The following is a 26,061-nucleotide window of genomic DNA, read 5'->3' as shown; positions in this document are numbered from 1 at the left end:
TGTGACTGGCCTTGACAACACCAAGTGTCTTATTGCTGTTTCCCATAGATTAGATGTATACCTGACTGTCACATATAGAGTTGAAAGGTATCCCAAGAGCTAGCATATATATACGACGCTTCACACAAAACATGATGTGAGGATAAGGCTGCTGCTTTGTATCTTTTGAGTCATTCCCACAGCTGACTAAGAACAGATTTTTATATTTTTTCTACTTCTGTAGCCGTAGCTCCTGTTGCCTTTCACAGATAGGTCATGATGGTGGCTTTTCTGTTTTGCTTGGGAGAAAGCTTAAAATTACACAGCACTTATGTAGGAACTGGGAAGGCGGGAGTTTTAGCTGTCAGGAAAATCTGATCCATAAATTGCTGTAGATACAGCTAAGTCAAGTACATTAGTTTTTTCTATGATTAACTTTCCCTAAATATTTCTGCCTTGAGAAACAGGTTATGCAGAGTTCCATCAATCTCACCCAAAATCTTGAGATATGTCTTTTTAGAACCATCAAGTGTTTTCTGAGAAGTGGCTTATCTTGTCTATATTCATTCATTTATTTTATAACTTTCCAAAGCTGAATCAATGTGTTATTGACACCTTGGTGTCAATAACAACGGTCTACTACAGTCATGAAATTGAGAGCCGCTCTTCTAACTCTTCAACTGCAGTTCAGTGAAGGAAGGAGTGAATTCTCCTAACCTCAACTCACATTGCACTAGTCTTTTTCTTTCTTTCACTCCCAATACAAACTCCTTCCCATTCCTCTTCCACTGAATTTGATGAGGAGAGTGTAAAAACCACCCGTTTTCAGTAGGAGTCCCAGCTTTTGGTTGTAGTGGCAGGATGGAAGAAGGCTGCAATATCAAGGAGTCTGAGAATCAGTAGGGACTGACAGACTGAAAAATAGATTTGGTGCAAGATAGTGGAAATTGAATGCTTTAAGTCAAAACTCCCTTTTTAAAAAAAAAACACTGTTTATTGTAATGATGGCTTTATTATGGTTGTTCCAGGCTCTTTTCTCTGTGACTCTCCAGTTCTGTCTGTTCATGGAGAAAATCTGTACACAGTTGAGCCATATCGAGTCCAGGTCCGCACCTGGCAGGTAAGGGCTGATGAAACCATGAAGTGACAAATGATGCCTTATTATTTTCAAAGGCTGGTGTTACAGCTTAAAAGTTAAGTGGATATTCTGTAAAACAATTAACTCTACCTTTGTCATAGGAAAAATATTTCAAGTATTTCAGTAGAAATATCTTTTGGCATTTTGTGTTCTTTAAAAAGTCTCTCACTTTAAACACTATGTCACTGTAACTAAGAAGTATTTATAAAAACAATGGAATTCTGTAAGGTTCAGACTTTAACAGGATCGAAGTTACATGCTGATTTAATGTGTCTGTATATTACTGACAGGAAGATGAACATACTGAATATTCTTATAAAATAATGAAAAATACCCCCTGCACATTTTGTGTTACTGCAAAATCTTTTGCTTAGCCTTTGCAGCCTCTCCTAGTCTGTCAGAAACTAAAAGAGAAACTAATTATCAGAGTTCTATGATATATAATTTTAGTTAAATAAATATTGTATTCCAGAACAAGTGTGATTTATCACAATAGGGACTGATTCCATTCATATATTTATTTTTGCAGCTGTCTATTAAAGGGCCCTTCAGGGACCTGTATTTCTGTATCCCTCTCAGTTGGAAAAGGTTGTATCATTGAAAAGGAAATTGTTGCAGGAAGATACCTCTAAATTTTTACTTTTTTGGAGGCTATACATCCAGTTTTCAACCTGAAAGACAGATTGCGTTTGTAGAGACTGTGTGTGTGCAGTTTCTCTCATTTTGCTGGTAGTGATTTGTCTAACATGAAAGTTCAGCTGTTAGTTACTTAACTTGCTGGCAAAACAAGTCCTTTCTAGTTAGACTCTGAAGACACAAACCTGGTGTTACACATTTCTTCTCAGGGCACAGTTAAACAGCTACTGGTGTTCTCTGAAGCAGAGGGGAATCCATGCCTCTTGGATATATGTGGAAATTTCCTGGTTGTGGGAACGGATTTGGCTCACTTTAAAATCTTTGATCTCTCTCGCAGGTATTGATAAGCCTTTTAAAAACATCTGTTTATAATTGAGTGTATATTCTGTGGGGAGGAGAGAATCTTTAGCTGGTTTTGATCTGATAAAAAGCGATAGCCACTTTGAATCTTGAGACAATACATTCAGCCTCTGTGAACTGATGGCCTAAATGATGGCAAAGGAGGAGCCACAGAATTATATACAAATCATGGGATGAATAATAATAGTAATAATAATCTTTAAGAGAGGATATTATGAGGGATATTTGTGTGCATTTGAAAATGGGTGGATAATTTATGGAAGATCGAGACGAGGATGTCACGTGTTTCTGCTGGTAACTTGAACAAGGCCTTAACCTCGGAGTTGAAATACAGAAAAGAAAAAAAAAAATAATAAAAAAAGCGCCAGGTCTTGTATCTCCTTATAAATCGACAAACTTTGTTCAGTGAATTCATGAAAGAAGTGAACCTAGAATTGTGGACATTGTTCTTCCTCCCTGTTTAGGTTAAGAGAGAAGTTTACTTGATTTCTTTCAAACTTTACTGTCTGTTGCTGTATTGACAAACAGCTGTGGCATGAGAAAGATACATGCCTGACACGACCTACAGTTTGAAAAAATATCTGTATATTTTTATATATGATATAAATTATTATATTTATTTATTTCTATAATTATATAAAGAATATTATCAATTATTTATTGCTATCTGTAATTTTGAAAACCTGAAAAACCTCAAGAGTGAAATGGATTTTGTTCTTCCTTACATGGTGTCACCAGAGGAATTCTAAGGTCTAGTTAGTTACCAACCTGGAAACTCATTACCTGTGCCGAGATCACACAAACTCCGCATGGAACAGAATTTGAAGGTTATTTGATTTGGGCAGGTTGTTAACTAGCACATATATTGCATTATGATGTTTGGTAGTGGAGAAGAAGTAGCTTAACTCCTGCATGCTACATAAAATTTTGTGGCTACCCTTCTCAAGTGGTAACGGTGTAGCGTACTTTAATTTCAAAGCAAGCATAGTTGGCTTAGAATAAATGAGAGGTCTAAATGTGTAACCCAAGAATGTTATTTTTACAGAATCAAAGATTTTTTTTCATGGGATCATGTAATGGGTCTAAATTACTGTAATTTCTTTGTCATGTTCTTTTGATGCATGAGCTTTGTCCTGTTTGTTGCTGAATGATCGCTGGGTTTGTATCTATACCAGCAGTAATATTCTTTTGAGATAATAAAAAAAGCAGGGGGTTGGGGTTGGGGAAGGGTGGTTGTTAAGTATGTGAGTGACACAGTTTTCTGGAACTGTGACCAATAAGATGATATACATACCACCCCCCAATGACATTTCTTTACTTCTGCTCCACAGTGTGTTTTCCATACACAGAACTTAAGTGGTGGGCTGTATTCAGCATTCATGGTACTGTTCAACTTATATAGGAAAAACAGACCTCTAAATTCAGAATTCTGGTAGCATATTCTTGCTGTAGAGCCCTGTTTTGGGAATCCTGTAGGAGCACTGAAGTTTAATCTTGCTGATTTGTTGAGGAAAAAATGTCTCATTAACTTCTTCCTGAAAGAAGGGCAGTCACAGCAGTTCTCTGGAGAGGGAAGCTGGATTCTGGGGCAGTGGTGTCATAAGGTAGAAATAATTTGGTTTTAAAAGTCCTACCCATAATTTTAAAAATGTTTTGGCTGATGCATATTCCCAGTTGTTTGCCATCATATGATTTAAGTTTTTTCCTTTCCACAGAGAGGCAAAAGTGCACTGCAATAGCAAGAATTTCTCCGAGCTGTTTCCTGGCCTTGGAGGCATTGCATCTGTCAAATGCAATGCTAATGGCAATAAAGTCAGCATCCTTGTTAGCAAGGTGAGGCAAAGCTCTTTGCTTATCACCCTAGGACCTAATCATCAGTTAACAGAACAGTGCAGTTCAAAAAGATTACTGAAGACACAAGATTCACTTCTCAGAAATGAAGCTACATGTTCTATGCAGAGTATTAGTCCTTGAAATGTGGTGTCCAAGCATGTAACTAAACACTAAAATTAAGATATGTTGTGGTTTTGTACATTTGGTGAGAAAAGCAACCCAGCAAAAGAAGCAATATTTCAGTTACAGAAGGTACTTTGTAGCATGTTAAAGAAATCAAGGCTAATTTGCTAGAATAGAAAAGCAACCAGAAATTTTCTGATATTTCTTCCAAAGAATGTTCTTGTGTCATTACCAGTAAACAAAACTGAGAGGAGTCAGATGAGAAAAACATACCTTTTTTTTTTTTTTTTTTCTTTTTGACTGCATGCTTCAGCTGCTTTTGTTTTCTGTTCTTGTAGGCAGATGGGAATGTTGATTCCAAGATCTGTTTCTATGATGTTGAAATGGACCAAGTTACATTCTTTGATTTCAAGGCTGAAAAGGGAAATGTTAGAGAGAAGCTTTCATCTGGACAAAGCATTGACAAGTAAGAAGCTTTTATTTTGAGAATTATTACTTGTGGATTTACGGTAGGTATCTACCCTATGACGACAAGCAACACCTTGACACTGACATTCCTCTGTGTTTGTGTAGGAGGTTGTACAAATTTAATTATTTTTATCTCTAAAGAGTTAATTAAAAATGGTGCATTTTATGTCAATCGGCCTACATCCCTGTCTCTTCCAATATATGAACTACAGTGTGTCAAACAAAGATATCAGAAAGTAAACTCAGAATAAGCAGTTGGAGGCAGTTCTTCAGGCAGTATACATCTGAGCTAAGGAACTCCATGCCAAAAAGTTAAGAGATGTTGAAGGGAAGGGTTCATGGAGGTATTGGACAGATTCATAGGAGAGAAATGCAGTGGGAACTATTAGATATGTGGAAACCATATCTGACTCAAGAGATCTGGATCTTAACATAGAGAAAAACTTCGGAAGATCTGTGAAAGCTACACTTCCATGAAGAATTTACAGGGTAGTAACTGAAAAGAGGACATTCTGAAGCTCTCCCTAGGAAAAAAGTTAAAGTCCAATACAGGATGGTTTTGTATGGATAAAAACTCATTAAATGTCCACTTAGAACGGACAGCTTTGTTTTCATACTAGCCATTCTGTGGCAAATACATTAGAAATCCTAGCGAGGCAGCAAAATGCAATGAACTATGAATTCTCATGGAAGTACAGTGGAATTTTAGGGTAAAAATTCCCATTTGGTTTTACAATAGTTCTTTTGACTATATGTTTCCTAAGAAAAAACAGTGTTGGAATAGTAGGTGGTTTGCTTTTTTAGTAACTATCTGCTGCAGGTGTTGCAAGCAAAAAAGGATTTACTCACTCTTATCACTGAAAACAGGAAGAAACTGCCCAGCTCTTCGAAAACTTAAAGAGTGCACAAACTCGGGGCCTTAGGTCTTGCTCAGTTAATGCGAACAGTGTAACAATAAGTAGTTTTTTTCAAGTGTATTATCTTGTGTAGCCCGACAGAGGCCACCACAAGCTAGTAGTGCTCTTTCACTGGTATTTAAATGCTAGGTGGTGTCCGTGTGAATAATCAATTTATCTGTGCTTTATTTTAGGGTATCTTGAAATTGAAATGAGTAAACTCACTAGAAAATAATAATAATCTACAGTTCTTCTCCTGAGGCAGAATCTAAACACTCCCAATATTATTTTTTTTTCACAAATACTGCTTTTTAGTGTGAGAGTAATTTATTTTTAATTCAGTGGCATGGATAGGACATGGTGTTTTTCTGCATCCCGTTGAATATCTCCCTTCTTTTGCCTTCCAGCCCTACTCCAGTCCTCCCCACAAAATCCACCCTTCAGTGCTGACAGCAAATGAGAAAACTATTTTAATGATGTCTTTGGTTTCTCTCTTTCTTTTGAAATTTGACATCTATTTATATTCTTCATTTTTTTCAGAAGAATCCTAAGCCATTGCTAAAGTAGTCTGATTCTTTATGTCTAGAGTCTTAACATGGCTGGCATTGAAGTAGTATTTAAATGCCTGAAGGAGGCAATAAGACATTTCTTATTTAAATTGCTGCCAGAGGGTGGCTTTTCCTAAGGATTCAGGCATTGTCCTAGTGCTTAATGCGCTATTTAACAGTGCCTCAAAATTCTCTATATGCAGTATGAGGTTCAAATGCAGTGTGAGGGAAGGGAACGAACTGTGGCATAACAAGAGACTGAAATCCCCCAGCTGCCAGTCAGGTTCAGCTGCAACTGGAGTTTCCCTCAGCACTGAAAAGTGTAGTGGTTCAAAGTGTCGATTGCACTGCATGCCCAGGTCTCTTTGCTGAACTCTCAGTAGAGAGATCTGTTGCCTGAGAACATAAACTAATTTTTTTTTCCCTCATCAGTTTAATCACAATTGTCTAGTTGTGATTTCTTGTAACAGCTGCTTAGCTGAATTTGAACATGAGGCATATGTACTCAAAATCCCTCCTTACTGCGTATCTAAATGCACATCACTGCACTCAAGCTGTCTGTAACCTGGCTGGGTGCTGCCAGCAGTGCTGGCAATAAGGACCCTGGGGACAGGTTGTAAAACCCACAAGAAGACAGAGCTGAGGTATTCCCCATGTTACAGTACCTACACCGGAACAGTTGCTAAGGCAGATCACTTGAAGGATGTTCCATGTTTCCATAGGACACACAGTCTCAGTGGAGGCAGATTTTGGGTGCCTATTTGTATTTGTGGCAGTACCAGCTTTTTTTTCCCCACAGAAATGCTTTATGTCCTCTAGTCACTGTTAACGTATATAGAACAAACTAAAAGTGGTGTTGCCATGTGTAAAGTGTTAGGAGGTAGGAAAATGTAAAGGGTTAATGTTACCACGCAGAGGCACTGGTATAGATAACTGATCATTATCTGAAAATTATCCCTTGGTTAGTCCTTTATTGACGTTGATGCTCTGAATGGGCTGGAATTATTTAGTCTTCCTTTCTACATTTTTTTTTTCTTGTCTTTTGGTAGGTCTGTTGTGGAGTATCCAGAGTTGCAGTGGCATGTCCCTGCTTGCCATTTCTGGGACCAGAGTGAACCAAGGCTTTTTGTGTGTGAAGCAATTCTTGAAACAGGCCTACAAACTCCAGACCAGAATAAAAACAAGACCGAGAGCACAGTATGGTCTTTTGGGTTTTTTGGTGGTTTTTTTTTTTGTTGTTTTACCTTGCTTTACATGGAGTTCTCCCTGTCAAAGTAATAAATCGTTGCTCGTTCATTAAGGATGTGGGAGTAGGTAGTATACATTATCTTGTACAAAAATAAGTAACAAAACTACATGTTTGGTGTCTGTGGCTTCAGGCAGTCACTATAGGTTAGCTTTTGGGTTTAGCCCTAGCTTGTATACAGGGACAAAGAAAGGTGGTTTCTTTATGCTAGAGTTTTGAGGATGATCATAATGCAAGCTTGTATTGGGACTATGGTTTTTCAAGTTACATTGAGTGAATTGATAATCTAGAAGTTTGATACATATTCTCGTTTTTAAAAAGATCATGCATATTTTATATCTTGAGTCCATTCTTAGCAGCCAGAATTAATTTGATAGAACAACAGGGACCCCCACCATTAAGGTGAATAGTGAAGTACACTCTTCCCACCCAGTTCTTACCATCTTCTGCTTTTCTGATCAGACATAGTACATCTTTATGGTACTTTCCAAATGATCTTTTGTGGTCTTTTTTACATTAGAAAAAAGAATTCATTTTTATTGATCAGACATTATCTAATAAAAAATTTTCTGTCATCAGACCAACAATTCTTCCCTGCTTCCCCCGATAATGTAATTGTAGCGGTCCTTACCATTTTGTCTGTAAAGAACTGCCTGTCCTTCATAAATATTAAATTGATTTGAAATGTCGTCGTGCATGATTTTAGGTAAACCTCTTTCAATTAGAGATAGAAAGTTCTTTGTTTCTTTTGTTGGTTGAAGCAACCTTGGAAAACTCTTAGGAAGATCAGTGTAGAAAGGAGGAGTGGAATAAGGATGTCTCAAAAAGCCCTGCTAAGGTCTTCTGGTAAAGAGAAAGAACACTTCAACCTAATATTCTGAACGTAAACAAGTAAAAGTGTTTGGCTTCTACATAAAGTTGAAAAATAGAAAAGATAAAAAAGGAGTGCAACATTTTGGCCCTTATTCAACAGAACTTTTAACTGTGTGTTTTAAGAAATAAGAAGTCTGATTAATTTTAGTTGGAAATAAATGTTTCATTTTGACTTGAGTCAGGTCAGTATTTAAGCTGTTACCAGCCATTTAAAAATAGTTTATGTATATTCCCCGGGAACTCAAAGCAGCCAGTGAGCTGCTGAAATTACAGTAGCAGTAATATAGGATTTAAAAATAAATTGTTGAAAACAGTTGAGAGTATTTCTTTGACCTGAGTCAGATCTGTGAGAGAGACTTCTAGAGCAGCAGTCTGTGGCCAGGGACTTCCCTCTTTATGGCCGGCAAAGCTGGTTCCTGAAAGGCAGAGGTGGAGGTCCCTTTGCAGTAGGAACAGAGTCTGTAATGCAGAATGAGTTGTTGGCCACTTACTATAGGGAGGAAGCATGCAGCTCTGCCCTCTCCAGCAGGTGTGTTTGTGTGCATGTATATGTCATATTATTTTCAAGAGAAGGTTCTGCCAAGTGAACATGGAAAATAAAAACAAAATGGAAGAAGGATATTGCAGCGTAAAAACAAAACAATGCTTTGCTTCCTTTTTCAGGTGGATGTTTGGATTATATCATTCTTCAGTACTGAAGAGCATGGCCTTTTGCTTCAGGACAGTTTTCCATTGCCTTCATCCTACCAAGTTCTTCTGGGCATGGAGGTGCCACATTATTACTTTGCAAAAAAGGTGAGGAAATCTTTTGTGATTCCTTCCCTTCTGATAAATTAAAACTTTTCACTGCGTAGGGATTACATTTAACCAAACGGAGTCTGGGGTAAGTAGAGCAACTCAAATGGCAGTTGCTGCATCACATGTAGAAATGTCATAAAGACAATTCCAATGCAGGTGTACTTGGCAGTATTGTGGAAGTTGTACTGAATTGGCTTTTCATGGGATTTGCAAACTGGATGCAGTGTGCAAGCATAGGAGACACAGTAATTACCAGGGAATGCAACTAAGAAAGGGATGTGAAAAAAATACTTTCTACTTTATGTAGTCACCATGCCTATTGCAAGTAGTGTGTGTGTGAACTTTACATAGGCTGTAAGAGGGGACATTTCCAACTATCTTCAGCAGAAGCAATCCATTTCCTTGTTGGAATGGAGCTTAATCCCTACAGAATACTGAAGAGCAAGAATACTCATTCTGCACTGTCACCAAATGCCTATGTGCTACAAATACCAGGAATGGATGCTTTAACTTCTTAAACTTGAACATGAATACAAAATTGTTTGCATCTTAGGTAAATAATACCATGCATAATTCCATGCATACTGGAAGAAATGAAGCCTATTACCTACAGATTGGTTTTCTGGTTAAGCTCTGATCTGAGTTTCTTAGTCCCTGTTAAGATGGTGATTTGCACTGTTCCCTTCTTATAGGGGGAGCTTAACAGAGTCTGTTTATTCCACCAAGGCATTTATTTTTGTAAAATCTGCAGGAACTTAATAAGACTTCTAATCCTCTAAATCTTCTGAATAAGACAGACCAATGAGATCACATAAATCTAATTTAATGTCATTTAGGAGTAGTGTTAAACAGGGAGAATGTATCTAGATGTTTTTCTACTTATTATATTTAGATTCAGAGCAGTACTTTGCAGTCTAGCTCCCTTCCAAAGAACTGACTGTTGTCACTCCTCCTGTGCAGATTTAGCTTTTAGAGTTGCACTCTATTTTACTTTCCTTTTTCCCTTAATTTGAAAGGTCAAAGGTGATCTGCTGCTTTTTCTAATTTTCTTTTAACACTTCCCCCCATCATGTATCATGCTATTTTACTTTGATATTATGTTTCTTTTTTTCTCTCCCTCCCCCCCCCCCCCCCCTTTTTTTTTTAATTTTGTATGGATTATTGCTACCATTAGTTGTTTTTTCGGAGGGGATATGTCTATAAACCTGTAAGTATCTGCATTATTTTGTTCCTCTTCCTTCATTTTCTGCTTTTCTCTTCTGTTTCCATTTTCTTTCTTCAGTAGGTTACTTTTAGTGACTAAATTACTAATTTATAATAATAAATCATTATATTAAAATAAAATTAATATAATAATTCATTTTAGAAACATGATTTAGTATATGAGCAGTCTGCTTTAAATAGAGCAAATCAAGTTGATGAAACAAGTCTGTTTTGACCAAGTTTCATTCCAGGGTTCTTCCTTATTCATTGTAGTGTTTTTCTGTCCTGGTTCCAGAAATTCCCCAAACTGTAGTCACATGAATTTGCACTGCTGATTTGTCTCTTACAATATTCAATACCTTCAGTGTATAATAATATAATACTATTTTTTTATTGGCTTCTGTAAACCGTAATATTTGGTTATCTCATCTAACCATACAATTAGAGTAGAGTATATGTGAAATTTGGTGTCCTTCATGACTCGGATGATCTTGCACTGTTTGGCTTGTGAAAATTGTTATACTCTAGAGAGATCATTTGATATTGATGATTGACTTTATTCTTTTTCTGAATGAATGTTGTAATTGCTTTGGGCTGCCTTTCAATGACTGGTGAAAGTATCACTGAAGCTCCAGAACTGCTAATTGTATGGGAAAGGATTTGAATCTGAACTTTTAGAATTCATAAGCTTCACATGAAGGCAAGAATAGAAGAATTGGGTCTGAAAGTTAGCTTTCAGAACAGAAGACTCATTTTTGAGAAGAGACAAACCCTAGAGAAATGTTATCTGAAATCTCCAGAAATCTGGGGACTTAAAATAATAGTTGTTATTATAGTAAATAATAATAACAATATTTATAAAATAATAATAATAATTAGTATAATAACAGAAGGCTGCCTCTCCTGTGGTATTTTACCACAGTCTCCAAACTGTCACTAACGTGCTGTGATTGTTCATTATGATATGCTCATCTCTTCTATGACATTCCATATTTCGAGGCATTTTCTAGGGAGTTCTCAAACATTGCAACTATTGTCACTATTGATCATGGTCCTACAGAAATAGAAAACCTGGACTGTAGTGTAAATAATGTAATTAATTATAGGTACAAAGGAGTTAGTTTCAACCTACTTGATACCTAAATGGTAACATTCTCATTTTAGCTGGGAGAAAGTGAGAATGGACAAGCAGAGTCTGGTGCAATAAAGGTGTCTCAGATGGTTGCGAGAAGGCCCATGAGAGATTTCATTGGATTAGGAGACTGTGATAAGACTACCCGGGATGCTGTGCTGAACTTCAGCTTCTATCTCACTGCTGGCGACATGGATGAGGCCTTCAAATCCATCAAACTGATAAAAAGGTATCATAAGTATTTTTTATGTATTTCTTTATGGGTACGGTTTGTTTTCATTGAAAGTTTGAAGTTTTGATCCTCCTAAATTCTCCTTTGCATTTTTCCTCTGATTTCATTCTCCCTTGCATTTTTAACAAGATGAAGTATCTTTACCTTACCGACATTTTATCGTTTTCTCTGCTTATTCTTTGTCTACAAGATACTGCAAGCTCTGTGGATTCTTTTTTACTAAATGGGAAAAAATGATAACAAGCAACCATATTTTTTGTCTAAATGGGAAAAATCTCACATTATTACTAGAAGAAAATGAACATTCACACCTTTATTTATACAGCTAAAATAATCACAGTAATACAGAGTATTACAAATTTACCGACCACATAGCTGATTTTAGAATTTAAATGTACATTATTATAATATGGATATTGCAATATTAGAAGAAATAATATAATGTCTTTTAAATACTCCAATATTTTATTTTTTAAAAACCCTGCAATTAATCATAGCATATTATTTCTAGAAAATATTTTCCAGAAAGTAATGCAGGAAAATGAATACAAATCTTAGTTGGTTTTTACAAACCTACTCCTAGAAGAAACTCTTTGTCAGCTTTATGGTAGTCTACCCTGATAGTCTAGAACAATGCAGTTGTTCTTGTTCTAGAGCATCAGTCTCTGCAGTGTCACTCACTTTGAACATGGTGCAGAGCCGCAGTTGGGGTTGAGTTTCTTATTACATCAGAACTGAGTGCAGAACAGAACTCAAGAGCCAGCTTGATGATCACATTTGTAAGGTGGAAATAGATAAAGAAGAAAAGCAGTGTACTCAGCTGGGAGCAACACAACAGTCCTAAAGAATTTGTAACATTCACAGCTCATGGTCCTTCAAACCTGTCAGTAACTGTGCTCAGAGTAGCATCCTCAGAGGTTTTAAACTTCTGTCGTTGCCTCTAGTTCCTGTATCCTAAGTGTTTCTGCCTAACAGTTTTTGACTTACTGTTTTTCTTCCTGAAAGTTCTGTGCACATGACTTTTGTGAGCCTGTGTGCTTCTCAGGGTCAGGCTTATGAACATTATACCTAATTCCAAAGGTACTAATTATTTTAATTTCACTACCATATTAATTTACCAGGCAAATCTTTTTAAAATCTCATGCTTAAGTCTTGCATATGTCTCTTATTCTCTGATTTGGGTGCTTGAGTGGCACTTATATTCTCAAATATTCACTGTGTTACATGCCTCTGAGCATTGCTGGGCAGAGCTGGGTGTCCTGACGACGCTTTCTAATCTGAAAATGTCACAGCAAATGTTAAAGCAAGCTGGGAAGAAAATAAATTAATTTGGGCTTAAATATCTATTTTTAATAATAGTTTCCAATAATGTAAGTTAATAGTATCTTGATTATTAGGGAGTCCAGGTAGCCTCCTTCTGTTGATATTTGCCCTCGTTGTAACAATGAAGTAGATTTTTCAGCAACGTGTATGGCCTGTTCTAGCTGCGTACCCTTTTCTTGTTTTTAATGGCATATCTGTTTACATGTAGGATGAACCCAAACCTCTGTCTCGGGATACAAAAGAAGTGTCTGAAAAAATGCCCCTTAATTCTTCTGCATTCCCTTTCTTTAGAGTGGTTAGAGTTGCTTTTGCTTTTGGCTGTCTAGGCTATGCTGTGGCTGGGGAGCAGGTGTTGCAGCTAATGAGAAGTTGTTTGAAGAGATGTGTGGAGGGACTAAAGATTTGTGAAATTTAAATAGCTGTTAAAGTCATCACTTATTCTATAGTAAGTTTTCTGCTTTTTCAGGTTACCTGTTAAAGCCAAAGTTACTGTCACTGGTCTCCTATAGCTTTTACATTATTATTAGGAGGCAGGATAACTATGCAGACAGAGGAAATGTTTGGTTGCCTTTCTATTGCATACACTCTGTGTCTGCTACAGCTGACCCTGCTGATGCTCTGTCAGGATTCTGACAATCCAACATTCTGTGCTGTACAGCAGAGGGAGAGGGCAATATAATATAATATATATAAAATTATGTGTTTTATACATATGTATATAGATGGAGCCCATCCAAATAATAATTGAGGGCCTCTGCCCACAAGAGTGAGCTTTGTGATGTCTTTCAACCCTTAGTTTTAAATTATACCATGTATTTATAGAAAACAACTCCAATGCAGATCTCCTTGGAGATCTTTCCCCTTTCAAGTCCATTCTTTCAGCACGGTGACTCAACATAGTCGTTTTCCAGGCCACGGCGAAACCGAGCAGTCAGGGTACGACTGATGACAATGACCCGGGGTGCCATGCAGTCCTCACGCCTATGAAGGATGTTCCATATGAGAATGGCAGCTGCCAGTGTGGCCAAAAGACAGGCTCCAATGTTCAGATAGCAAGACCAAGAGAGGTTGGTGTAGGGTCCGATGCGGTAGAAAGTCACCAATCCGATAACCAGAACAAAACCTGGAAGGAGAATGTGAGAATTATTTTTGATTTGTTAACTCTCTTGAATTTCTGTAGTGGCAGGATGCCATAAGCCAACATTTATGAGTTTCCACCTCTGTTATGGTGTGCTGTATGTGTTCTCAAAGGGTTATTTCAGCATGATGATGTATGCAAAGCCTGGGTGCCTGAAACGGAGTCTCAATGTTAGGTTAAAATCTCTTTACTCTGTTTTAAATTTCTTACTCCCATTTAGCTGTATTCCATGTTACTTTCTCCCCTGGCCCATCCTCTTGTCTCACTTACACAGATGTTATCTGTCTTATTCCGGTTGCCAGCATAGAAAACTGGTATATTAATAATAATAATAATTAAAATCTTTTATTCAGAATATGGTACCCTTACTCTGAAACTTAAAAATGTTTATGTAAGGCAGGCCACTATTGTAAACTGCAAAGATGATGAATAGCTAAATATCTTACAAAAATAATAAAGAAGTACAGAAGCTTAAAAAAAAAAAAGGAAGGTGAAATAACTGTTCCCACTGATACATGGCATCTGGCTCTGGATCTTGATTTTCCGTGGAAGAGCATGTATTGTATCCTGCGTATGCATTCTGTCAAGTTTCTTTCTTAAAAAGAGTGTTAGTAATGCAGTTAAGATGGAAAAGTTACAAATTATATACAGATAAAAAAATGGGGAGGGAAATTAAATACAAATAGGAGAAAAAAGTAATCACTACTTAAGTAGGCATGATACTTTTACTATTGTCAGTTATGTGAAGGCTGAATCCCCCTTCTAATAAAATAAACAATGAATGAGTATTAATTCAGGAGACATCTGGCATCCTCAGCTCTCTTGTGTCTATCTAGAAGGTGGTTTGAAACTCAGTTGCTTGCTACACCTCCTCCTGAGTAGCACTGTCCCACAGACGGAACGTATTTGAGGGTTTCAAGTGAGGAATGTCTTCCTAAGGGTATATATAGCTCTTTCCTGCTCTTTTGCCACTATTCAGTAGCCTTTGCTGTGGAAAAAGTCTAACATAATCTGGATGGGTTTTAGGCTGTTGGCTCAGTTGTAAGGACAGCAATTAATAACTCCCTGATTTTATCGGTAAGTCTAGTAGGTGTTTAATGGTTCAGCATAGTTATAAATGAACAAGTTGTCATCTGGGAGAAATCTGCCTAGATGGAGCACACTGACTTGAGTTGCACAAATCACTGATCTGTATGCTAATTGTTTGTTAGCCCTCCTGAAACGGGTCTATAGGCTTACTCAGGAGGCCGTTTTAATGTTAGCAGAGTTGGAGATGGGATCCCAGTACATAGGTCGTGATCTAGCATTATATCAAAGTATACAGGTTTGAAAGTTGCTTCTCACATCCTGTTCAAAAAACGACTCAGGGCTGATTAGAAAAATTGTGAAGTTGAAATTTTGACAAATTAAGCTTATACCTTCATTTTTTTTCAGTAATCACTGTTGGATGACTTACCTTATATCAAATTGCATGTGCTTTTTAAAATCCTGGTCTCTTGAAGTAAGGCATGGTTATCTGTGTCCTTGGATGGATTGTATAAGGCAAATCACCTGTCTTTGAAGGAGTTAATTTTTCTGTATATTCATATGTTTATCTCATCACCACTTGAACGTGGCAATGTTCTCTCCTTCTGCATTCAAAATCCTCACTGAAGTTTGCAGAACACTACTTCTGTCCTCAAAGCCACACTTAATTGTGCTCTTCCTTTTCTGCGATGTTTCCTTGAATTGCTTTTGAATTCTCGTGACTTTGGTGTTATCAGGGTCTTGTATGGCTTTAATCTATGTCTTTATTGTTAGTGGTAATAACCTACAAGAAGATTGTGGCAGAACTGGGAAACAAAATAGTTTTCCCCTCACTTCCAGTATCATTCTGTGAATTCAGTTTGTCCTGAGGCACATGGTAGACAAGAGAGGGGGAGATCAGCTCCCATATTGTGGAATACCTCATTTTTTTTCAAACTCTCCTCTGAGATGGCTCAGTTCCCTATCTGTGGAACCAAGATGATGAAAATTCTGTGTTTTGTTTTGTATTTCAGAGCTTTGGAAGCAGAGTGTGCTAGTTGTAATGTGCTTATGGAGAATTTGTATGTCTACATCTACATTTGAGGTCTTTAGGTCTTATAATACAGATAAACACTGACAGTGCTTTGCTCTTCCACAGATTGCAGTCCACTCTTTCACAGGATGATAGATAGCAGTTTTCTCACAAAGGTAGGAAACTGAGAGAAAGGGAGGCTGCTTGCACCTCCTGTAGTCAAGTTGTTGACCTGTTTCTTTTCCTTCCGGCTTAAAATTCATAGGAAGGAGGGTATTGAGATACAAATCGGAGACCCATCTCACTGATGAGTCTGGCTCATGACAAAACTTTGTGTGATCGATTTTCCTTTTCAGCTTTCCTTTTAGAACTCTTTCCAATTCACATACCCTTTCATAGGGAATCCAAAAAGCATTAAATAAAGAATAAATAAAAAAAGTGTGAAGCAAAATCATAAAACCTTAAGCAGGAAGCACTTTGAATCTAAGCTGTTTGTGCCAGTGACCGCTTACAGGTACTTCTAAGGGGCAGATATTAACAACAGCCCACTTTAGACTCTCTCGCATTGTTTGTTTGAGGGTCTCTTGGCAGAGGGAGCTAGGTTCAGGAACACCAGTTTAGAGTAATCCTGATGCTATGTCATGCCTTGCAGCTTGATTTCCACTTACTGAATTAATGACTGGTGCTTTCCCACTGCAGGTTTACAGCTATTTACCACTATCTCTAGGTTAGAGGAGTAATGGATGATTAGGACGTCTAGTTTCCTTACTGAAAGTCAAATCTGCTTGTGCAAAACTGCCGGGAAAACCCTTTAGGGTTCCTGGTGTATTTGTGAGCTGTATTCCCTTGGGCATGACTTCTGCCCTATTCTTTGCTCATTTAGCAGAGGCAAGCAGCAGTGGTCTGTCTGTACACGTTCCTTTATGGTAAAACAGAAGTAAATAAATGCTGTAGGAATATTTTCAATATCTAAACTTTTTTTCCAAATAGCCAGCTTTTAATTGAATTACTTGGCTTTTTTTTTCTTGCTTATATATCACTTATAGTCAGTTACTGTTCTAAATGGCTACATAGCTCATGAAGGTGGCCGGTCTAGCATGGAGATCTTTTCCATCCAATGGAGCAATTTTCCACCAGGAAAAAGCACTAAGGCTTCCTTACGAGTCCCAAAATAAAACTATTCATGCTAGCAAGACTATTTCCCTTCACAGGCCCTTTGTCTGAACCCTGATCAGACGAGCAGCCAGTCATACAAGAGGCTTTCTCTCCTTCTGCAGTTCTGTGCCAGTGCCTGAGCAGCAGGGCTGGGGAACTGGGAGGATAATGGGGTTTGAGTCTCTCTGACTTGGCAGATAGCAGGAATGAGTCACTGGAGCTCCTGAGTGAAAAATGTGGGATCTCTTTAGAGCACTTCACTGCGGGCTAGACAGGAACTGACATCTAAGAAGAAAGAAAAACATGACAGAGGTGGGAAGAGTTTGAAGCGTGCTACTGTAGAGAGTTTCCACAATTAGTTTTACAGTTCTGTCAGCATAAGTAAGCTCTGGAATAAAAATGTTGCTGGAGCATTATTTTTTCCAGCATTCGTATTTCATTTTAGCATGACCTGATACTGGATTTATAGATGTAGGAACAAGCAAACGGTACAGAAATTGTATTGATCCAAAAAGACTGAGTTTGCATGATATTTAAATTTTGATGAATGCTGCTTTTCTAAAGATGTGTGAAAATCCCCGCAGTTTGCTTAGAGTTTTGTCTGTAACAACTTAATCAAAATTAGAGTACTTGAAGCAAAGTGTTCCAACGTGCTACTTAGTTTTCTTTGCCCATAGAGTGATCTTGTACACCAGTCAAGAGTTGAGATGTAAGGTTTAGCAACCAGGCTGTTCTCTAAATGACTGGGCAAACACCTTCAATTCACTTATTTGTGGAAGCCTGATGCCTCTCCTTCAGTGATTCCTTTTTCCTAGGGAAGGTAGATTTAAAAAAAAAAATGTAACGTTTATTCCTTTGTTATATGGATGTATCTGAGGAGTAGTGTCTTCCTAGTTTGGAAACCCTACAAATAATCCTCTGTGTGCCATTTGGTTGCAAACTGTAGTGTATGGATGCGATAATACTCAATTTCTGTAAGGAAAGAGAATGACACTAATGTTTTATTTTTACTAACATAGCTAAAGCACAGTATTTTCATGATAGTGGTATCTCCTGTCTTGCTTACTACCTTCATTGTGAGTGTTACTAACATTAGGAAATCTTTTGACAACATTTTAATTTGTTGCCTTCTCATATTGTTAAATATTCATTTGGTGTATCACAGTTGTGAGTATTCCGTTAGGGGAAAAAAGGTGCAGGAATTCTACTCTGTTGATGGTTGTGTAATATGGATATAACTCTGTTGTTAATGTAAGTATGCCAATGCAGAATTTGGCTCTGTATTCAGAACAGTTAGAAATACACCTACGAAAATTAACCTTGTATTGAGAGTAGCTTCAGTCTCCATGACTAAAAGTGACTGTGGTGACTTTGCACTTTTTAGATAGATACTATTAACACGGAGCAACAATGTCTGAATTTAATTTCAGTATTCTAGTAAAATACCTGGAGGGAGACAGTTGGCTTCTCAGACTATTTTCCATAGGTAACTGCTAAAAATAATAAGAAAATTGCTTTACTTGCAATCAGTCTTCTTGATCTTTTAATTTACAATACAATTTGAGGAGAGCTGCAGATGGCAAATATTTCTTTAAATTTAGTTATGAAAATACTAAACATTTTCATCTGGTTTAGTTTCATTTCTATGTTGTAGCAATGACAAGACTTTTAGATGCATGGCTGAGTTTCCCTGAATTAATTTCATTATGTACGTCAGTCAATTTCAGATCATTTTATTGTGTATTGTCTAAAGTCTGCACAGAGGCCACAACTTTACTAAAAATCCTGATGAGATTACTTAAAGTACTTTATTTTCCCATAGAGCTGCTGTTTATCTCTAGTTGTTTCCCATCTGTAGCAAAACAAGCCTGGATGGGGGGGCTTTTCCGCTGGGGAAGGAAACAGATAACAAATTCACTAGGAAGACTTTTGGTTGGGACAGTATTGACTGTGAGTGGGGGTGGGTTGAGAGAATGTTACTTTTTGAACTTACATTTCAGATCTGTATACTGAATTTCCTGTTTGACTGTAGCTGGCTGCAAGCCAACTACAGATTTTTAGCATTTTAAAAGAACTCTCACAGTCACTTCTTCTACTTCTGTGATAGTTTATTGGGTTTTTTTTGGGGGGGTCGTTTGTTGTGGGTTTTTGTTTTTTTTTTTCAGACACCCCTTGATCACATTGCTCCTTTTTATTTTTACTTTTATCCATTGATAGTGCAGATGAAGAAACCTACATTATGTTTTCTGAGGTTGGTAGAAAGTCTGTATTGGGACTTATAATCCTCCTCTTTACAGCCTGTCCTACAGGATGACTTTGCTGCCAGGAAAAGGGAGAACAAGGAAAATAGAGTAGCCAGACTGCTGTTGAGAATTCACAACCCACGCTTGTGCAGCAGAACTGCAAACAAGGAGGGGAATTTTTTTCACCCTCTTTCTCTATGCACCCCATTAAACTTTTACAGGGGATGATTTAGCTGCAGTGAGTCACAAGCCTGAATAAGTTGCTTGTAGCAGCTCAACTGTATTCTCAAAGTCTGATTGCCTTAGGACTTATGTAAATGATTAATCAATTAACCCTTTTTTCCATATCAGCCTGGCACAAAAGGAGCTTCTGTAAAAGCTGTGTGTTCTTCATTGTAGTACCAGGCTGAAAGCTGCAGCAGTATGCTTGCTTTGGTTTATCATGCCACAGGCCCTTAGTGGCCTTTGGGTTTTCAGTTGTACATTGAGTACAATAAAATTTTCCTTCTAAGGATTCTGGTAGAATGTAACATCTCTTAGAATTAAACAAGTTGTGAGCAGCAAAGCTTCTCAGGGGCACTAAGACCCTCTTGTCTTTTTCAGTTCTCACCACTGAATTACAATGGCTTTCCACTTGTGGTGTTCTTTGAGTTTGTCGGTCCCTTTTTGTCTTTAATCTGATAATGTTGGGAGATTTAGTCAGTGTAAGGCAGTGAATTCTACTTTATGTTGGTTGGAAATCTTCAAAGGGAGGTACAGAGCACTGTTTAACAAGTTTAGGTCTACTGACAATGAACTTGCTTTACTTGGTAACCTTTTGGAGGTTTCCTTAGAAATTATGGCAGTCCTTGAACTGAAGGTTGAAAAGCATTCCCTATGAATTAGACATAATTCTTGTTGGGCAGCTGTTTAAAGATAAATGTGCAGACTTTCACACAAAGTCAGCTGCAAATGTTGCTTGGCACCCTGGATTCAGAGGCAGCTGGAGTCAATGAAAGCTCTGCTTTTGATAACAGTAAACTTCCTATCAGACACAGGTAAGAGCTCTTGTCAGCCTCAGCAAAAACAACTGGTGCAGAGAGGAGGAGTCACTGAGAAGTGATCCTCCTGGAAGTTTCCATAGTTGTCTTCTGCTTCCATTTTTCATGTTTTCTGTCAATCTCCTGATGCATCAAAGGGTAGGAGTTGCATAACTGTGGACCTAGCTGTCAACTTGGTTTGAATTTTTTTTTTTAGGAGAAACCTCCATGCATGTATATATAATAGGCATGTTCTTAAGCAATAAAGTCAATATTTGAGTTGAAGAACTTTTCATTTCATGTGCTGCTTTCTGCATTAATGCATTATTTCTAATGCTATGTCTGTCATAAAACATGTTCCTTAACTATCATTTGGATATGCAAGTATATTGGTAATATCTACGTTACCATATTTCTAATCAGAATACATGCCCTTGACATTGAGATGCTACAACAAATGGCCTGCTGTGCATCAGTATTTAGACATGAAGAATGTACACAGATTTTCACCCTGCTGCAGTTATACCAGTTGAAGAGTTTAACATACTTCTTGTGAGCTACCGTTTTTCCTGGTTTGCTGGTTCAGCTGCTCATGTGAAACATTTCAGTCAAAATAAGTGGGATAGAAGTCTATATTTTAAGATCTTTGCAAATGCAGTTCATTTTGCGAATGTGTGAAAACAAGATTATTGTGAGGTTGGCAGTCCACATAAAGACAAGCAAGTTTGGCATAGAGGTGAAATAAAAATGAGAAATAATGAAAATATTTAGCACAAATCAAGGAGTCAGGTTCTCTCTTTTTGTTAACATTTTTAGGTTATTTGCGGTGTCTCACTTATTTGCTTCCTTTTCAGGAAGCATTAGGTTTACAGCTCTGTAGATTTCATCTTAGAACAGATCTGGCTTGAGGGTGTCATGAAGGAAAAAGGTGGAAGGAAGTAATACAGAAATCAGAATCACATTGCTATTGTGAATATCTTCAGCCATATTCTCCAATGGCTGCTTTAATGGTCTGTTCTGCATTAAGATTTTCTGGATATCAACTAATCTAAAGTTGTAGTACCCAGAAAGAAGAGAGAAGGTAAATGGTCTAACAATTGTTTGATTTAGATTTAATAGCACAGAAATTATTAGAGTATGCATGAACTCAGATTTCCTGTGATGCATTAGGGATCTGGAGTGAAATACACGGTCAGCAGAAAAACACAGTAGGAAGAGTTGAAATGCAGTGCTTGAAATTTGAAAGAGGTGAGACTGTAATTTATTTGACTGTAAATGACAACCTCAGTAGGAACACAACACTTTAATCTTCAGGATATGTTATGTATTAAAGTAATTTAATGCTGAAGACAGATTTGCAAGAATATTAATCGTTATGATTCAGATTTATTCCAGTCTTGGACTTTCAGAAACTACGATGAGATCTAATGTAAGGGATATTTCATCCTGGATTTTCCCCGTTATGTTTCTAACATTTCACTCAAGTCTGTGATATTCACCATTGTATAAGATTGGAGACTCGGCTAGAGTTCCTTAAGATCTGATCCAGTCTGGCAGGTTACTGCTTGTAGTAGTTTAATATTCTCTGAAGTGCTCTTTATTCCCTAACCTCTTTGTATGGATTTCCCTTTCCAACTGTTCTTCTGTCAGCTCTGTTACTCATCCTATATTCAGCACATGGAGTTTGTAACAGTTCCTCGGAAAAAAACAGAAAACCCAAAACCCTCTAGAGGGAAATTTCTGAGCATTGACACAAAATTCCACATACAACACTGGTTCCATTTTCACCACATGCCCTTTCCAAAGCAAACAGCTTGCTTTCCTGTTAACTGGGAGGTGTGAGGTTGCAGAGCTTTGGAGCTGTGTGAATCCCATTGCTATCCCAGGAGCAATGCTGTTTCCTCTCTTCTTTCCTTCCTCTTCGCTTCCTGGAGCTTTATTTTCTGTCAGAGGTCCATCCTTTTTGAATGACTGTCAAATGCTTGTGCAGGTGGCAGAAGTGAAAAAGTGAAAAGTGGAGCCTGGAGTCATCGCAATCTCTAGTGGGATCAGAGATGGTTGATTTGAACTTGTGATGGGGTTTGGAAGAGAATGCTTAGTACACCTAGTTCTTGTTCAGACCTCGGGAAAATGTAATGAAACCCAGACATGTTTCAGTGAGTAAACTGACTAAAAATAAGAATAGTTGACTTTGTGATTCTGAGCCATATACTTAAGCTTTCCTCCATAATACTAGATTTCATTCTACTGGTGACCGTTGTGGTTCTCTTCAGCACTTGTTGGCATGTTCCAGGATGAGAGTTAGAGACCAAACAGAAGTTGTAATTAGAGGGGGTGACACAACGGAAGATAATTCTTTCTGAATTGCACAACAATTCTTCAGATCATTTGGATTTTTGAAAAGGAAAAAAGCAGCAGGTGGGTGCTTGTGTTTTCAGTAACATATTTGAAAGTGTAATAAACAGAAATTACCCAGCCAGTACTCAAGAAATATTTAGTAAGAACTAAGGATGTACATTCTTAAATGTTGTTTGCTCTTCACACAAACGATCTCTCTGGCCTAAAGTACGTTGGCTTAAAATTAAGTAGGGGAGAGCTTCACAGTGATTTCCCTTGAGCTGTTTTGCATGGACAAAGTGCTTTTAAATACAAGCTTTTGTATCCGCCGTTCTGCTGTTTTTGCCTGATATTTCTACTTTACTTTAAAAATAGATGAGAAGTTACCATCTCAGAGTGGAAGCTCAGGGCTGAGTATTACAGGTGGTTTATAGGACAAGGGGTGTCTGCTTTCCTCCTCTTCAAAAAAAAAATCTTGGTCTCTAGCTGTGGCAGCAGTCCTTCATCAGAGCAACATAAATGCTGGACTTGCTCACAGTTTGCACATGTGTGTTGTCTGATATCAAAGATGTTTCAGCCATAATGTACAAAATGCTGTTGCCTGCCCTAATCCAGGGTATTTAGTGGACAGAGCTGATTTTTGTGGCCAGTTTGAGTGGCTCAGCATTACAGAGTACACGTTGGGCTCTGTGAAAGAGGAGGAGCAGCCTCTTTTGCCAGTGCAAGCTGTACTCTGAACCACCTGTCCCGTGAGTGCACACCCTTGATCACCCAGGTAGTCAGCAGTTGATGTACCACTGTCCTGGAATACTAGGGAGCTCTCCAGAAGTCTGTTTTATTTTGGGATAATGGCAGAGATGATGACTCCTTCCCTCTTTTTTGTTTTGGGTTTTTTTGGGGGAGGGATGTTTGTTGGGTTTTTTTTCAAGTATACATTCCAGAAGACTTCAGCTGGCTGTTCTGGATATCAGGAAGAATTTTTTTTAAACATAAAACCTTAATTAAGATAATGAAATGTAAAATGAATCTCATGTTACTGACTGCAAGGCAGAAAACCATCAGATGACAGTGAGGGAGAGCACAGCATAACTGCAAAAGAGGATGGGGAAGAGGGGCAGGGATAGCCACCAAAGTCATTGCATTATTTCTGCAGATGGGTGACCTTTTGATTCCTATAGCGCAGTCTCTGTCTTTGGAACTGTCATGAGCTGCCAGATCAGTCTAGTCACACCTTTTGAACACAAACAGGCAGATGAACTCCTTGATTCAACAGCTTCTTAAGCCATTCTCATTAGTGTTTTGTTAATCATTCAGACTCTGGCTTTCCTCCCCTCTCCCCTCCCAGCACTGGGGATTTCAAGGTTCAGCTTGCATAACAGGTAATAGCAGGCATTTCCTTCTCCTGTGTCGGGATATCCTGGCGCCCTTCAGTCTCTCTCTGACTGTGTTTAAAACGGACTTCAGCACAGGAAAAAAAAAAAAAGGGCAAAAAAGAAAAAAAAAAAAAAGCAGCCCAGTCTAAAATTAGCAACCTTGATAGAAGAAAGGCACACGGCTGTCCACTCTGCTGTTTGTCAATGAAACAACACATCTAAACAGGGCCAGAATGCATTTCCTCTCTGGGAAAAACAGGCATGTCAACTTTTGGGGAGGATAGGAGGGAGTGAGAATAAAGCAGGCATCACACAGATGACCAGGGAGAGCTATCCAGAAGGTATCCAGAATTTCAAAGACCATGATGTATATGAAGAGGCTGTAGGGAGGTCCTGTTATGGCAAGGCTATATATTTGTCTCTTGGTAGCATGACTGATGCTTGAGGGTCTCACTGCACATGGAAGCTGGATCAGATGCTTTGAGAGTTACAGAACCTCTGCAGTCTTCTCCTCTTGCTCAGATTTCAGGTTCATCATCCTTAATGGGTGTTTAATGCTGTGAGGACCATATTTAAATGACCTAGGCCAAATTCTGATGATTCCGATCTTGCAGCAGTGTAAACCCAAGGTCTCAGTAGGCTTATACCATTCTGAATATTCTGAGTTTTTAAGATTGAAATTAAGATTTTAAACAAAATGGTGTTACTTCATTATAACCTGCTGTTTACATTAATAATAGTGATGATATATTTTTAATCTGATCTTGTAAGCAGCTTGAACGTTATACTCCATTAATGACAGTTTCATGCATGGATATTTTATAGGATTTGATTCTTGGTGTAATGAATACTGAGTGACTTAATGTAGTAAAGAAAGGTATTATTACAGAATGTTTACAGTTTGTTGCCACCACTGTTAATATGGAATTATGATAAAATCATTTCTTCCTTTCCTCATTCATTTCTGTATACAGTCTGTACATGCGAATTACTGTGGGAATTTTATTTATAATAGTCAGTGTTAGGAATTTACTTCAGCTGTCTTTGCTGGATTGCAGGTGTATTTGTCTATCAGCATCCAGCTGAGGAGTCATTGAGTAAATTTCAGTTCGGTAAAAGCAAAAAAATCCTGTTTCAGCAAGACTTCAAAAATTTCCTCGGCCATTCTGCTCTGCTTTCAAACAGTTCCTTTGGTATGTTTTGTCCCGCTAAATTGTGGGATTACATTGCATCCAGTTTATTTCTTTCATGTTTGCCTTCCTGACTTCATAGGAAATAATAAAGGCTTGTTTTTCTTGGTTGGCAGAAAACTCATTCTGATATATCCAAGATAAAAGCTTCTATTCATGTACTGCAGAATCTCACGGGGAGAGCTTTTAAGAGACAATGAGCTTACTTTTTGATTTAGACCTTTTTGCTATTCATTGTCACTTGAAAGATTTATAAAGTAAGAAACTCTTTTCCCACCTGGATTTAATAGAGCCTAAGTATTTTTCCATCAGTAAAAAGAAGTGGACTTACTGGCAAGTTGGAACACAGCAGCTATGGCCTCCTCCCACCACTGGGTATCCTGAGAAATGATAGGTAGCTCCATCAGGCCCAGGACGAAGATGAGCTGGCCAGCAGTCAGAGCAACAGTGGCGATGAGGTTACAAGCACGCATCATGTCAAACTGCACTAGGGAAACATAAGAAATAAGCATAAAGTTAAAGTGATATAAAATTGGGAAAAATAAAATACTGGCTGAGCCAGGTATGTAAAATTTGTCAGTCCATAGAAAATGATTCTTGGACACTATTCCTACTCCTAGTAGTCCCTTGCTTTAACTGCATTCCCTGTAGTCTGATTAAGGCAAGATTTTATTTAGGATGTGTATGGAGTCTTTCCTGTAGTTATACAGCATCCTATAAGTATTGCTTCAGTGCAAAACAATCTTGTATGAAACAATCAGCTAACTTCCAAGGATGGCC

At 37.9% G+C, this 26,061-nt stretch overlaps 2 protein-coding genes across 12 annotated transcripts in view; one reads left to right on the top strand and one right to left on the bottom strand.

Annotated features, from left to right (window-relative positions):
- Positions 1 to 26,061, top strand: part of IFT140 (intraflagellar transport 140) — an 85,985-nt gene that overhangs the window by 25,841 nt on the left and 34,083 nt on the right. For 8 of the 11 annotated variants that reach the window (XM_056336024.1, XM_056336031.1, XM_056336030.1 and 5 more), the window contains 8 exons: positions 1,008 to 1,099; positions 1,963 to 2,090; positions 3,829 to 3,946; positions 4,408 to 4,535; positions 7,031 to 7,178; positions 8,764 to 8,895; positions 10,073 to 10,105; positions 11,266 to 11,462. In XM_056336024.1, the coding sequence (XP_056191999.1) occupies positions 1,008 to 1,099; positions 1,963 to 2,090; positions 3,829 to 3,946; positions 4,408 to 4,535; positions 7,031 to 7,178; positions 8,764 to 8,895; positions 10,073 to 10,105; positions 11,266 to 11,462 (976 nt within the window). The remainder of the gene's footprint in view (positions 1 to 1,007; positions 1,100 to 1,962; positions 2,091 to 3,828; positions 3,947 to 4,407; positions 4,536 to 7,030; positions 7,179 to 8,763; positions 8,896 to 10,072; positions 10,106 to 11,265; positions 11,463 to 26,061) is intronic. The other 3 variants (XM_056336029.1, XM_056336032.1, XM_056336033.1) reach the window with 1 other exon arrangement.
- The window catches only part of TMEM204 (transmembrane protein 204), a 29,655-nt gene continuing 15,357 nt past the window's right edge, over positions 11,764 to 26,061 (bottom strand). Inside the window, exons 2-3 of the mRNA XM_056336051.1 lie at positions 25,613 to 25,768; positions 11,764 to 13,911 (exon numbers count right to left, since the gene is read on the bottom strand). Of these exons, the coding sequence (XP_056192026.1) occupies positions 13,667 to 13,911; positions 25,613 to 25,768 (401 nt within the window). The 3' untranslated portion in view covers positions 11,764 to 13,666. The remainder of the gene's footprint in view (positions 13,912 to 25,612; positions 25,769 to 26,061) is intronic.

The sequence above is a fragment of the Falco biarmicus genome, chromosome 4, assembly GCF_023638135.1.
Source record: "Falco biarmicus isolate bFalBia1 chromosome 4, bFalBia1.pri, whole genome shotgun sequence".
NCBI classification, from domain to species: Eukaryota; Metazoa; Chordata; class Aves; order Falconiformes; family Falconidae; genus Falco; species Falco biarmicus.
This window is presented reverse-complemented; position numbering and strand designations above follow the sequence as displayed.